Source organism: Portunus trituberculatus, chromosome 21, assembly GCF_017591435.1.
Source record: "Portunus trituberculatus isolate SZX2019 chromosome 21, ASM1759143v1, whole genome shotgun sequence".
NCBI classification, from domain to species: domain Eukaryota; kingdom Metazoa; phylum Arthropoda; class Malacostraca; order Decapoda; family Portunidae; genus Portunus; species Portunus trituberculatus.
Window position 1 is genome coordinate 3,182,447 of NC_059275.1, and position 14,823 is coordinate 3,197,269.

Consider the following 14,823-nt stretch of genomic DNA (forward strand, 5'->3'; position numbering starts at 1 on the left):
TGTCATGTCTTCATATTTCATATTTAGTCCATAAAATTATATACATATTTTTGTTTCATTCTCTTATGGTGTGTTTCAGTATTATTAAAACTCTAGATATGTCTGTACCAAGCCTTGGTTGGATTTTTCACTGGATTACATATCTTTACAGTTCAGGACTGTGAGAATTTTGAATACCATATACACTATGCCAGCTATTAATTGTTTGTGAGGGTTGAGTGAAAAGCTTGCGTTATGTGAATTTCTACATATCGAACCTATTATCCTATTAATTGTAGGGATAGGGGATTTTATTTCACAACCCAATTTTGAACTATCTAAATACTTATTCTGGCACTTCCACAAAAAAAGAAAGCACTAAAATAACAGTAGAACACATTAATAAATATAAATTGTAAAATACATATAAAATAGAAAAAACAGTAAACAAATAAAAAAAAATTGAAATTATTCTCCTCTGAGACTGTTAGTGCCTAGCTGTGGGAGGCAAATGATTGAGTGGCAGATGGTGGATTTTACTTGGACAGAATTGTGAGATTGTCTGTATTGGGAGTCTGACGTCTGTGTGGGACTGTGTAGCCTGTGTGTTATGTGAGGTAACCGCAGGAAAGCATTAGCACCCACCGCTTTCTTGTGCAAATCAGCCACCCTACCTCACCAAACAGTCGCACCACAGCCACTGCTTGCATAATAAGGAATATTTCTCGTATATTGAGAACACTTGACCACATTTAGGTTTGTTGCATATGATAGAATTTGCATATTGAATACAAAGTGTTTGCAAATCTGCACACATGGAGCCAATGATTTAATAACTATATATATTTGTTATACATTAATTTTGGATACTATATGCCATGTTTTCAAATTCTGTATTTAGTTTTTGTTTAGTTTAATTTTTGGAAATATGCAAATCCATTTTGATTATTATTAGTTTATTTTTATTTACTTTTGCTTTTTGAAGCAAAGGTTTATTAGAAATGTCTTTTATAATATTATTTGTTTAATTTGCTTTAGTTTGGCCATAACAATGCTATGATATAAATTGTAAACATACATAATTCTATATTAACACAATGAAGCTCAGTGAGAAGAAAAGCCGTCATGTGCAATAGTTTGGGAACCATTGGTCCAATCCTTATGGACATACTGCACATACCATCACTACTACTACTACTACTATTACAACAGCAGCAACAACAACAACAACAACAACAACAACAACAACAACAACTACTACTACTACTACTACTACTACTACTACTACTACTACTACTACTACTACTACTGCTACTGCTACTACTGCTACTACTATTACTACTACTATCACCACCAATAATTATGACTATTGTGAAGGCAGTAGTACTGGTACAAGATCAACAAAAACCATTCTTATGGATATCTACCACAACCACCATCACCACCTCAACCATCAGCATCACTTCTATCACCACCACTTCTACCACCACCACCATCATCACTCCTGCCACCTTCTCCTCCTCCTCTACCACCACCACCACCACCACCACCACCACCACCACCACCACCTCCTCCTCCTCCTCCTCCTCCTCCTCCTCCTCCTCCTCCTCCTCCTCTACTAATACCACCTCCACCATCATCACCTCTATCATCACCACCTCTACCACCACCACCACCACCTTCATCATTACTGCTACTACTATTGCTACTGCTACTGTTACTACTACTACTGCTACTGCTACTGCTACTGTTACTACTACTGCTGCTGCTGCTGTTGCTGCTACTACTACTGCTACTGAACTGCAATCATCACTATATTACTAATGTTACTGGCAAACTTTTGATGTAAGAACAGCAAATATTATCACTGTTGCTACAGTTACATGAATATATAATCAAATGAAGAGCAATGAAGTAAGGGAGGTGGTGGAGTAGTGGATAAGGTGGTGGTGGAATCAGGCAGACGTCCACACATAGGTTCGAATCCCACCAAGTACAGCCTTGAAACTGTGCCATTTGTTGAGTGGTTTAAAGTTACCTACATATCACCATGATACCCAGATTCTAGGTGGTTACTCCAAAGATGTGCTTGGATCCTAATATGAGTACCACTATAAATAAAATTGCCTGCGCCACTAATGGGTGGAAGCTGAACAGTACTTCCTATAATACTCTTCAAGTACACCTACAGGTGTTAGATGCCATAGCGTTAAAAAAGGAATAAATAAAATAATGAAGGGATGCACTGGCAGCTGTGTCTGGCTTTGTAAAATAGTCACCTCACTGCCTCCCATCACTGAAGAAAGGAAGACCCATACTCTTAATGATTTGTGCTCATGAGGTTTATTTCAAGTCACTGAATGTAGCCTTGGGTATTTTTTCTCACTGTTGATATTGAATCCCTGCTAAATTACTACTAGAATCATGATTAAGATAACCTCAAAAATAAATTAAAACTTCCATTAGAAATTATAGTCAGGATGAGATGCCAACAAATTACCCAGATTCAGATAATTTGAGAATAATCATTGCTGTTTGATGAGGAAAACAGGCAACTTTAAGGTAGACTTAGATATATTTTACCAGTTTCACTAACTTATTATCCAAAGTAAAATATGAAGTTGATATGAAACAGTGAGTGTGGTTGCTCTCTACATCATATGCTGCCTAGGGGTTGGTCATAGACTTGTTCTTGATGGTCAAGGAATTTATCCACTGGTTACCTTGTACTCTGTTTATTTATCTATCTGTACCCCTGAATGGGGATGGCAATGACTAGACATCAGGATTAATGTGTTGTACTTCATTCATTTGTGTTAAAGGTGATGGTGAATGGACAAGAATTCAAGCCCTCAGTAGCAGCATCAACCAAGAAGATGGCAAAAGCTAATGCTGCAGCCGCTTATCTTCAGTCCCTTGGCCTCTACCCAAAAGATCCCCGCTATCCACTGTGATAAGAGGTCGCAGTCGGGTGATGGTCTGCACCATTGTTTCCCAGAAGTGCAGGATACCTGCTGGACATCCCTTTCAGAACTGTGATTTTACTATCAAGTGTGTGTCTGGGTGTGTGTGATTGTCCAAATCACATCATCATATTTACCATTGACCTGGAGGGTGGAGGCACAGCACACAACCTCTGGACATTCAGTCATTGTGGAGGGACTGTAAAATTGGGTTGGAGTAAGTTGATACAAGTTGGTGGAAGGTTCAACTAAGGTTTATGTCTGAGAATCAGTGAAGTATATGGCCATGTGTTCCAGTATACCATATATATTCCAAGAAAACGATAATTGTACTTGGTATCTGATCCATGACAAACTGTAATAAAAGAGCCATGATGTAGATCTGCAATGGAAGATAAGTATAATTCATATTAAACATGTAAGAAAACAAAAACATTTGAGACATGTTTTCTCATGGTTGCAAGTCATATTACTCGGCTGTTTTTAAGTTTGAAAATATTTTGTGGAAAGTTGGTGTATGTATATATTTATGAAGATGAAATCCCTTCACTGCAATCCATGATAATAAGAAAAAAACGACTCCTGTTTTTCTTGAGGTTGCCAGTGGCTTGGCAGGGAAGCATTACTTTGTACACAGGCAGGAATGACACCATTGTATATAGATTGTTACTTGTCACCTCTGTCCATGTTTCATCTTCTGGATTTTTATTTTAGTAGATCTTATTTATGTGTTTTTATTTGTTTTGTGAAGAATAACAAAATCCTAATTCAAAGCTTTAGTCAATAGTAAAACTTTGTATGAGGATTTATTGTATGAGGTGTATAAATAAAGGATAAAGTGTGAAAGATTAATGAGCAAGTTACTGAAATGAACCACCAACACTGGACCTGACATCACTGTGGGGTGTGAGCTGCCTCAGTGCTGATCTTGTGTATTGTCTCAATATATATTGTCAGATGAACCACCTTGTAAGAAAATTGAGTTGTGTTTTTTAGTTTTTGCCTTGATGGTCATTTGATGAACAGAAAAGATGGAAAATTGGTTCATTCATACACAGAATGAAGGGCTTTTTACATGTGAGTGTACACTTGTCACCTGCAGCACACAAGAACTGTGACATCTATCCATGTACTGATGGATTAGATCACTGAGATTTTTTTTTTTTTTTTTTTTTTTTTTTTGTGTGTGTGTGTGTGTGTGTGTGTGTGTGTGTGTTTATCTAGTTGTATATTACAGGGTTCGAGCAAGGTTCATAGTGACCTGTCTCCATATCTACTTTTATCCAACTTGTCCTTAAATTTATGTACACTTTCTGCTGATGCAATCTCTTCACTTGATCCGTTCCAGATGTTTGCCGTCCTGTGTGGAAGACTGAACTTTTTAATGTTCCTCAAACACTGACATTTCATAGTCTTTTTGGAGTGTCCTCTTGTTCGTCTATCTCCATCCTCCGTCAGTAATACCTGGTCTTGTCTATCTATCTTTTATATGTTGTTATTAGGTCCCCTCTCTGCTGTCTGTCCTTCAAGTTTGATAGTTCCAACTTTGTGTGTGTGTGTGTGTGTATTTACCTAGTTGTATTTGACTTAGTTGTACAGGGTTTGAGCAGGGCTCATTGTGTCCTGTCTCCATGTATCCAATTGTTCTTTAAAGTTATGCACATTATGTGCTGTAACAACTTTATCACTCAATGCATTACACTTTTCCATCATTCTATGTGGAAAACTGTATTTTCCAATATCCTTCACACACTGCCTCATCCTAATCTTCTTTACATGTCCTCTGTCCTTCTAGCTTCTTCTGTCACCAGCACCAGATCTTCCTTGTCTATCTTTTCAATACCATTTACTATTTTATACATTCTCTCTTCATTCTCTTCTATCTTGTAAGGTTGGCAGTCCCATTTCCTTCAGTCTTTCTTCATATGTTAGGTCCTTTAATTCTGACACAATCTTTATAGCTATCTTCTGAATCCATTCTAATCTTATATCTTTTTTAGAGCTCAGTGACCACACCACTGCTGCATATTCCAGCTTAGAACGTATCATGCTTGTGATAATTTTTTTTAATCGTATCTTTGTCTATGAATTTAAATACCACTCTTATATTAGTCAACATTTTATATGCTAATCCAAATATCTTACTTATGTGTTTTTCGGGGTTCAGATTTTCCTGTATAATCACTCCCAGATCTTTTTCTCTTTATTCTTCATTATTTGTTCCTCTCTCATCAGATAGTTCCATACTGGCCTTTTCTTACTCTTTCCTAGTTCCATTATGTGACATTTTTTGGTGATGAACTTCAATTTCCACTTCTTACTCCACTCGTAGATTTTGTTTATATCTTCCTGCAGCAGCAAACAGTCTTCTTGGGTTTTGATTACTCTTAGCAGTTTTGCATCATCAGCAAACAAATTCATGTAACTGTTTACCCCATTGTGAATGTAGTTTACTTATATCTGGAACATAATGTGGGCTGGCACTGGCCCTTATGGCACTCCACTTGTTACTGTACCCCAAGATGAATATGTATCTTTGATCACAGTTCTCATCTCCCTGTTCTTCAAATAATTCCTTATCCAGTTTAACAAAGTTCCTTGCAGTCCTCCTGTGCTATCTAATTTCCAAAGTTGCCATGAGGGACTTTATCAAAAGCTTTTTTTATGTCCAAGTATAATGTGTCCACCCATCCATCTCTGCTTTCCAGTCCTTCTATTACTCTTGAGTAGAAAATAAGCTTAACACACATGACTGTCCTGTCCTGAACCCAAATTGTCTATTTGATATAACTTGTTCTTCTTCCAAATGTTTAACCTGTTTTTCTTTGATAACATTTCACATAACTTCCCCACAACACTTGTAAGTGACACCAATCTGTAATTTAATGGCTCAGTTGCTTTTCCTCCTTTAAATATCAATATTATGTTGGCTCTCTTCCATTCTAGTAGTACTCTCCCTTCATTTAATGAACTTGTAATCATTGTATTTACCTAGTTGTACCTAGTTGTAGTTTTACAGGACCTGGGCTTTATGCTCGTGTGGCCCCGTCTCCATATCTACACTTATCCAATTTTTCTTTAAAACTACGCACACTCGTTGCTGACACCACTTCCTCATTCAAACTGTTCCAAGTCTCAACACATCTTTGCAGGAAACTATATTTTTTAACATCTCTCAGACGTCACTGTGTGTGTGTGCGTATGTGTATTTACCTAGTTGTAGTTTTACAGGGCCTGGGCTTTATGCTCGTGTGGCCCCGTCTCCATATCTACACTTATCCAATCTTACTTTAAAAGTATGCACACTCATGTGTGTGTGTGTGTAATTCACTGTTTGATCTGCTGCAGTCTCTGACGAGACAGCCAGATGTTACCATACGGAACGAGCTCAGAGCTCATTGTTTCGGATCTTCGGATAGGTCTGAGACCAGGCACACACCACACACCGGGACAACAAGATCACAACTCCTCGATTTACATCCTGTACCTACTCACTGCTAGGTGAACAGGGGCTACACGTGAAAGGAGACACACCCAAATATCTCCACCCGGCTGGGGAATCGAACCCCGGTCATCTGGCTTGTGAAACCAGCGCTCTAACCACTGAGCTACCGGGCCGTGTGTATTTACCTAGTTGTAGTTGTAGTTTTACAGGGCCTGGGCTTTATGCTCGTGTGGTCCCGTCTCCATATCTACACTTATCCAATTTTTCTTTAAAACTATGTACACTCTTTGCTGACACCACTTCCTCACTCAAACTGTTCCAAGTCTCAACACATCTTTGCGGGAAACTAAATTTTTTAACATCTCTCAGACATCGTCCCTTCCTTAGTTTCTTCATTCATTTCTTGCTGTTTTGAAGTTTTCCTTATTTTCTGGATTTCTGTTTCTTCTCCACCTTTTCCATGCTCCATCTCGTTTCTCCTTTGCCCTAGCACATCTTGCATAGGCAAAGGAGAAACGAGATGGAGCATGGAAAAGGTGGAGAAGAAACAGAAATCCAGAAAATAAGGAAAACTTCAAAACAGCAAGAAATATGTGTGTGTGTGTGTGTGTGTGTGTGTGTGTGTGTGTGTGTGTGTGTGTGTGTGTGTGTGTGTGTGTGTGTGTGTGTGTGTGTGTGTGTGTGATGAACGGTTTGATGAAAATATTACAGTCTTTGAATGCATAATACACAAACAGATTAAATACTCTATCTCAGATGTCTTGATGAAATAACTCCTTAAAATGTTACACAGGTTGTTTATCTCTGTAATGTTTAATAGTCCTTAAAATGTTACACAGGTTGTTTATCTCTGTAATGTTTAATAGTCATATATAAAAATTATGATTAGTGTGCCCAAATGTGCTGGTTTTTGGTGTTGTAGTCTTTTCAGGTAGGGAAGAAGCTAAACAGACACTTCCTTCACCATGTCATCATACAGATGAGTGAGGCATATACCTGTCTACTTGCATGATGATGTTCCCACAAAACCTCATACTCTAGATACTGGTGTCAGGGAAGATGAGACTCATGTGGTGGTCCAAAAAACATAAAAGTGACTAGTATTACTTATAATTTATTTGGCCGTGTTCATGTTGTGTGTTTGCTGGCTTGGGATTATAGATTAGCTGTTGCCTGCCTGTGTCTGTCTCATGACTGAGAAGACTTTCAAGTGTCTTGAAGGATATATTGTATTGTTCTTTATATTGGATTCCAAAAAGTGAACCTAAATTGAGCTTTTTGTTGTGTTTGCTTTTGATTAGCTTTATTTTTGTTTAACTTGAGCTAAATCCTCAGAACTATATGGCTGGATTAGTAACCATTGCTTAAACTTTTTTTTTTTTCTACCAGATTTAGAAAAAAACATGCATAATCTGGTATCCTCAGTGCATTCCCAGCATCTTAAAAACAGCTAGTGCATGATACATAATGTACTCTTGTTGAGTTCTAATGATCCTCCAGGAGTAGCAGTTGGGTGTAACCACATTTAATATTTTGCATCCAACCTTGCCAAGTTCTGATGATCATGACTGGCAAAAACACACTGGCCGAGAGTGCTTGATGTGAATGATAACTGGCTTGGACCAGCTTAAGTGTGACGCCTTGATGCATCAGAAGCAAAGTTGTTTAGCTGCATTTCAGTCTAGCTCAGTTTTATGGTTGAAATAAACTCCCAAAATAAAGTTTCTGAGCTTGTGTAAAAAGTCAGGCATGACTATTGTACTTCAAGCAAATGATTTGTAGCAAGTCAGCTTACTGAACTAGGTACTGTGAAACTTTTATTTTTCTCGATTCTCTTCCAGATTACAGGAACCGCTATGTATGAATGGCTCATGTCCCTAGCCGTGACCTTGTGGCCCTTCTTACTGCAGGTGCTGGCCGGGGGAGGGTTCTACCCACAGCCCAGCTTGCCATACTATGGGCCATGCACACCAACAGCTCAAGTGTCAGAGGTGAACCTGTTCATGCACCTGTTGTGCAAATGGAGGCTGAAGAGCAACATGTTGGTTCTGTAGCTCACTAATTTGGTTCAGTTTGTTTCAGCATCAATAGCTAACATTTACAAGGTGATGTAGTTCCAGATGCCACATGCATTGTTATGTAAGGATGACTTAGTTGCTCCTCTGCTCCCTTTGCAAGCTGTCTAATTGCCAGATTATCACCCTTCTTCTATTTTCATTCTTTGTGCTGGTGTGGGTGGACACTGGTTTACCTTCATTTTGTCTTCCATTGTACAGAGGGCAACATGTATATGTGTTATCTCTAAGGTAAGTGCAATGTTGGAAACCACTTATCCTGACAGCAGAAGGGAGGGGCAGTTTTACAGTACTCCAGTCTTCTTCCACTAACTGATCCAGGAAAAAAAAAAAAAAAAAAAAGAGAGAGAGAGAGAGAGAGAGAGAGAAACATCATGGAGCACCAGCCTCACTGAACTATCTGCTTAGGGAGATTATATTTAGAAAATTACGTATCACTGAGAATGTTTGACCTATGACATGTCTGTATATCTGTTTGTATTGCATCTTCACAGCAATGAAGCCAGATTTAGAGATAAGAATAACATCATCCAAGAAGGTAATGGTCAATATTCATCCCTGAAAATAATGAAATTTTAAAGATTATTAGTTTTACCAAAAGATACCAACAAAAATTCACAAGAAGCAGAGCATGTTTTAATTTTAAAGATTATTAGTTTTACCAAAAGATACCAACAAAAATTCACAAGAAGCAGAGCATGTTTGACACTCCTTTACTTTCTGCATTCTTACTTGTTTGTGTTTCATGTGGTGAATGCAGCTTTTAGATCACCCAGCACTGCAGTGTTTTGGTGTTCTGTAATATTCATAAGAAGAAAACAAAGGGAGCTGAAAGAAGACCAGTTGTGTTTTTGGCAATTCCTGTACAAAATATACTCCTCTATTATCCTTATCATTCTTATATGTTTTAAAATGTTGTAGTCTGCTTTCAAAGCTCCCAATCATTATCAAACCAAGTATATTCCTTTTGATGGAAATGCATTAATTGAGGAGAACCTTAGATTTCATTAGGTAATAGAAAAATCAATTTTCGTGTGTTATGGTGATTTAATTGGTTATAGCAAAGAGAAAAAAGAGAACATCACTTATCTAGTTAATCTTTATCAGAAAGCATTATAAGCAAGACTTATTTTTGTATCTTGTTTGTCTATTAATTTGATTAGATAAATAAAATACTATTTTTGTTTATTTATTTACTTTTATGATAATCACCCATTGTTGCTGTAATGATAGATGCAGATTTTTCTATGTTAAGAAAGAGCTATTCAAGGCTAGCTCTCACCACTATTATTTTCAAAGGCCACAGCAATGTTTAGCTAGGTTCTCAGGAGTGTTTTTATAATAATAATGTAGAGATCTCATTGATATGTTACTAGAATTGTCAGAACACCTTAGAACCCAGTTAATTTCAATTAGTGTGTTCTGAAAATAGTGGATGTGCGACACAGAATGGTTTCAGAATAGAAAAACAGTATCTTTACCTCATGTTCCTCTTTCAAAAGGGGCGGAGGGAAGAAAAAGACCTACGTGAAGCTTTCAGTGTTGCAACTGCTTGATACAGTAAATCCTCCTTATACGGTACTTCGGTATCCGGTAGATTCACAGTTACTGTGTTGGGTAATTACTACCCTCGATTCTATTTCACATACGGTATCCGCTCGTGTTTTGTTTACTTCGTACCGTAGCGCCGCCACGCCGCACTGCCACACCACTACAGCAATCGCTGTCTTCCCGCGTTTCCCCACTAAACACAAGTGAAATCCTTACAGCGTTTTTTTTTTTTTTTTTTTTTTTTTTTTTAAGGGGATATTATGAGTAAGGGCTGAAATTTCTACTGTCCCTTAGCCTCGGGAGGGACATCATCTGATAGAATACATGACGAGTGAAAGGTAAATAAAAAAAAAATTCGTTTGTTTCTTTTGCGCAGTACTTTACATTTTTTTTTTTTTTTTATATATATACATATGACTATATTCATATATTTTCATGTCTGTAAGGGTGATTTTCGACGTGCTGGAACACATCCCCTATTATTACATGTTAGAATGGGTTCGGTATCGATTTTCGGTAAGGTTTTCAAGAACGCATATATCTACCGTATAACGAGGACTTACTGTATTTGTTGAATGGTAGTTATAGGCAGTATTTCTTTTTAATGTTCTTTACATATTTGTTATTGTTTATGGCATATAGCATACTTTTCAGAATTTGTGTATTCTAGCCCTTATGTAGTAACAACAACAGCAACAATAACAACCATTCTATTTGAACCATGAGAACGTGCAAATTGACTTGATCAATGTCACATACACAAGCACGCGTGCACACACACACACACACACACGGCAGTGAAGGGGACAGGAGTGCAGTTTTAATACCACATCATCAGCTCAGCTTCCCACCCCCAACCCGTTCCGATCTGCCATCTGCCAGTCTGCCAAGTAGGCGCCCACCACTGCTAAGTTCCAAACACACACACACACACACACACACACAGTACTTAGTTCTGTTTATGAGAATGTAGCGTTAACACCACATCATACCAAACCACAGGCCCGATACGACACCACCACCACCACTACACAGCATGGTGTCTTGGGCATCACCCCCATTCCTGACCCCTGCAAGCTCCGTCCATCCTGGCCTGCCCACGCTGACACCTCCAATTAATGACACGCGTAGCATAAAAATATTGGGTTTTCTATGTGTTTTCGAGGCTCTGGGATATAGGAGAAGGTTGATGAAGAGGAAGTGGAGGGAAGAAGAGAGTGAGGGACAAGGAAGAAAAGGTGAAGGCTCTCACTACCCAGCAGATGTGCAAAAAAAATATCTGCTCTAAAGCAACATTTTTTTTTTTTTTTTATTAAATGAGGTGGCATTGTTTTAATATCTGATTTATTATTGGCAAGGTATTACAGTAAGTCTTAAGACATAAGAAGTTTATCTCTAGCAGTGTTTTTCGATTATCAAAAACATAACATTTAATGTCACTCTTAATTATAACTTACTTTAATGAACACGCCATGGATTGTTTTGGAGCTTGATATAGTACTTAAAAAATAAGAGAAACATGCTCCCAGTAGTAATATTGAACAAATTTAAGCCTGTCTTCGTATTTTCCAATTTAACGCAATTATGGTACGGTGTTGGTACCTCACACACACACACACACACACACACACACACACAATCTATTTGACGAGACATTCGTGTTTTCTTTATTTCACTTGAAAGTAAATAATTTTTTTGTATTTAGAAAATATTACATAATCTTGTCTGACTGATTTTCTTGTTATTATAACATTTTTGTGGTGTCATTAGGGTAACAACTCAGCGATGCGCCAGTTCGCCAACGTTCTCTGGACGGTTCGCCGAAGCTTCAACATAGAGCTGAAAAAAAAAAAAAGTCATGATTTATTAGATTAGATTTATTATTTATGTGAACCAGAGAGATACGTTGACATACATATGTAAGTTGAAATACGTGGAATCTATTTAAAAAATAATAAAATTAAATAAATAAATAAGATTACATGCAATAGTAATAAAAAAAAAAACATTTAATGTTCATTGTGTTTCTTGGTAATCAAACAATTAATGCACCGACAAATAAATAACTGTAATTATATCTTATAGACGACGTATCGGCGAACTGGCACACAGCGAATCGTCCAGCTGGGCGTTTCGCCGGTGAATGAAACATGGAATGGCACATCACCGAACCGTCCTTTACCAGTCGTTGGTGACAATTGCAAACCCTTTAGTGGATCTTACTCTGCCTGATTAAGTATATTTTATGTGTTAGTTTAACTTTTCGCCACGTCAGAAAATGTAGCATGTTTCACTTTGGGCGCCTTCTTTCTTCTCACGATCTTCAAAACTATTTACCTTACGTAAATATCGTAAATACGGTCCCAAGCATCTGCCATCCCCTCTCCCGATATGCAATGTGAGTATTTAGCTAAACTTTCGTGTGCTTTCAGACCCAGAGAGTGAATTAAGGCCATATAATTAAGCTAGTAAATAGATAAATGACTCCAAAAGGAATTAAATAAGGTGATGGTTATGTTCCCATTTACAGCCTCCCACCAAGATCCACTCGGATCCAAACACAGACTCACGTACGGTCCATTCTTCCTTTCAGTGTCTTGTTCGCGCGTATTGACTTCAGATTTCATGAATTAAGCGCATTTCCACTTTTTTTTCATAAATTATTTAATAAATTGTTGCATTTATTAGGTAAAGGTGTTTTTTTGTGGTAAGTTGCCCATTATTATTCTATGTTTTACCAGTATATCAATAAATGATAGTTCTACAATACTACTAGCAACATAATGTTAGTACAGGCAAAAAAAAAAAAAAAAAAACTGACATTTTTTTTTATTACAAATAGCAAATGTAGACTATAATATGCCTAAACATGCTGAGGGTGACCTCAAAATGTCTCTGAAATTAGCTACTTTAAAGAAATTCTCCCTAGATGTTTGGCTGGCTACGCTTGCTCCTTCGATCTCTCATCCCTTCCCCCGGTATTGTAAAGGCTCATGGGCACTTGGATATAGTGACAGCAGTACGCAACCGTTCATATTATGTATAGTATGTAAACAAGTGCTGAGTTGAACTAACTACTTATAATGAACATTAAAAGAAGTGAATGCTAATATCTAAGTATTTATTAAAACGTATAGATACATTAAAAGAGCCAGTGAGATGTGGTGAATACTAATAAAAAATAGACAGTGCTGAGTCATTAACATTATGAAATTGTAAAAGAAGACAAGACACTTATTGATGAGGATACGACATTGGACTGGAAATAGCTAGGCATGTTTCTTACACACAGGAACTGGAGCTTGTCTGATGGCTTTTCGCTGCTTTCCTTCTTTAAGTTTACATGTTCCTTTTTCATGTAATAAAATAACAAAAATGTGCCTACGTCAGTTTAACGAATAAGTAAAATTTATATAATGATCAACTTATTTACAGATTTTTGTTTCTCTATAATTTTCCTTACTCCCTCATGAAGCAGGTGATGGGTAAGAGGAGAGCGAACTGATTTTACAATGTAATTAAAAGAAGAAAAAAAAAAAAAAAGTGATGCTATGTATTGATTTAAATATTAATTTATTTACAAATCTTCCATGTAAACACTATTTCCTAAGTTCCCCCTGAAATAGACAAGACTACGGTGATTACTCCTAGTTTTCTCTGTCAGAAGATAAACATTTGTGAAGCATTGCATACAGGTAAACATTTGTGGGCACTTCGCTGTACGGCTTATGGCACGTAGCTGTGAGTATGGCACTGGGGGGGCGGGAGTGTGTGGGTGTGGTGTGCTGAAGAGACGGGGAAAGTCGCGACTGGCCACAGGTTAGTAGGGGTAGAGAAGGAAGGGCAACTTTGTAGGGCGGGAGAGTGAAGGAGGTGCCTGTGGAGGTCGAGAATTTGTGGCAGCTGTGTTGGGTGGGAGAAGGACTGGGGGGCGAGGACCATGTGCAGTGAGAGAGAGGGAGACGTGTAGAGCAGGAGAGGAGAACAAAAGAGTGATGGATGTACCTGTGGAGGGGGATGGAGATGGAGGAAACGTGTGTCCAGTTTCATTACTAGTACACGTGAGGGCACCGATGACACTCACCTGTATTGTCACCAAGCAGTCCTAGGGTGGCACTGAAATAATACTGGTGTTTTCATACAAGGTTCCAGTTAAGATGGGTTAGGTTAGGATAAGTTATGTTTGGTCTTGATGCATTCCAGAAGAAAGATGTTAGACATAAATTAGATAGGATAAACAGAGATAGTGAAAAGATTAGGAAAGGTTTCCAGGTGTAAATAGGAGAGAATAAGATTAGGATTCCAAATAAGGAGACAGCATCTAGGAAGGTAGCAGGACTTAAATGTTTTTATGTAAATGCCAGGAGTCTTAGGAACAAGAAGGACGAGTTATCTAGTTATATAGTTGAGGAGGACTTAGATGTTGTATGTGTCACAGAGGCATGGGTAAATGAGGAAAAGTTTAGGGAAAATAGGAAAGAATATGAAGTAGATGGATACATTATGTATTTACACCAGAGAATTGGTAGGATAGGTGGAGGAGTAGTTATTTATGTAAAAAAATCCTTCATTTCCAGTCAGGTTAATGGTATTAAGGTAGATAACAGAGTAGAGTCCTTATGGCTGGATGTTAGAGTAAACAAAAGTAAGGTTATTAGAGTAGGAGCTTTTTATAGACCACCTAACCAGTCAGCAGATGTAGACAACCTTATGGTAGATGAGATAAATAGGGGTGTACTAGTCAGACAATTATCTTAGGGATTTTAATCTTAAGTCAGTAAACTGGGAGAGGATGGTAGGAGATGCTAGT

General features: G+C 37.8%; 1 protein-coding gene across 12 annotated transcripts in view; it reads left to right on the plus strand.

The window, feature by feature from the left end:
- LOC123506942 (serine/arginine repetitive matrix protein 2-like) overlaps positions 1–14,823 on the plus strand; it is an 84,256-nt gene that overhangs the window by 43,929 nt on the left and 25,504 nt on the right. For 10 of the 12 annotated variants that reach the window (XR_006675554.1, XM_045259371.1, XM_045259378.1 and 7 more), the window contains exon 16: positions 8,229–8,378. Coding sequence is in view for 11 of the 12 variants with exons in the window: in XM_045259371.1 (XP_045115306.1) it covers positions 8,229–8,378 (150 nt within the window). In the remaining variant the exon portion in view is untranslated. Of the gene's footprint in view, positions 1–2,801; positions 3,795–8,228; positions 8,379–14,823 lie in introns of those variants that run through there. The other 2 variants (XM_045259380.1, XM_045259379.1) reach the window with 1 other exon arrangement.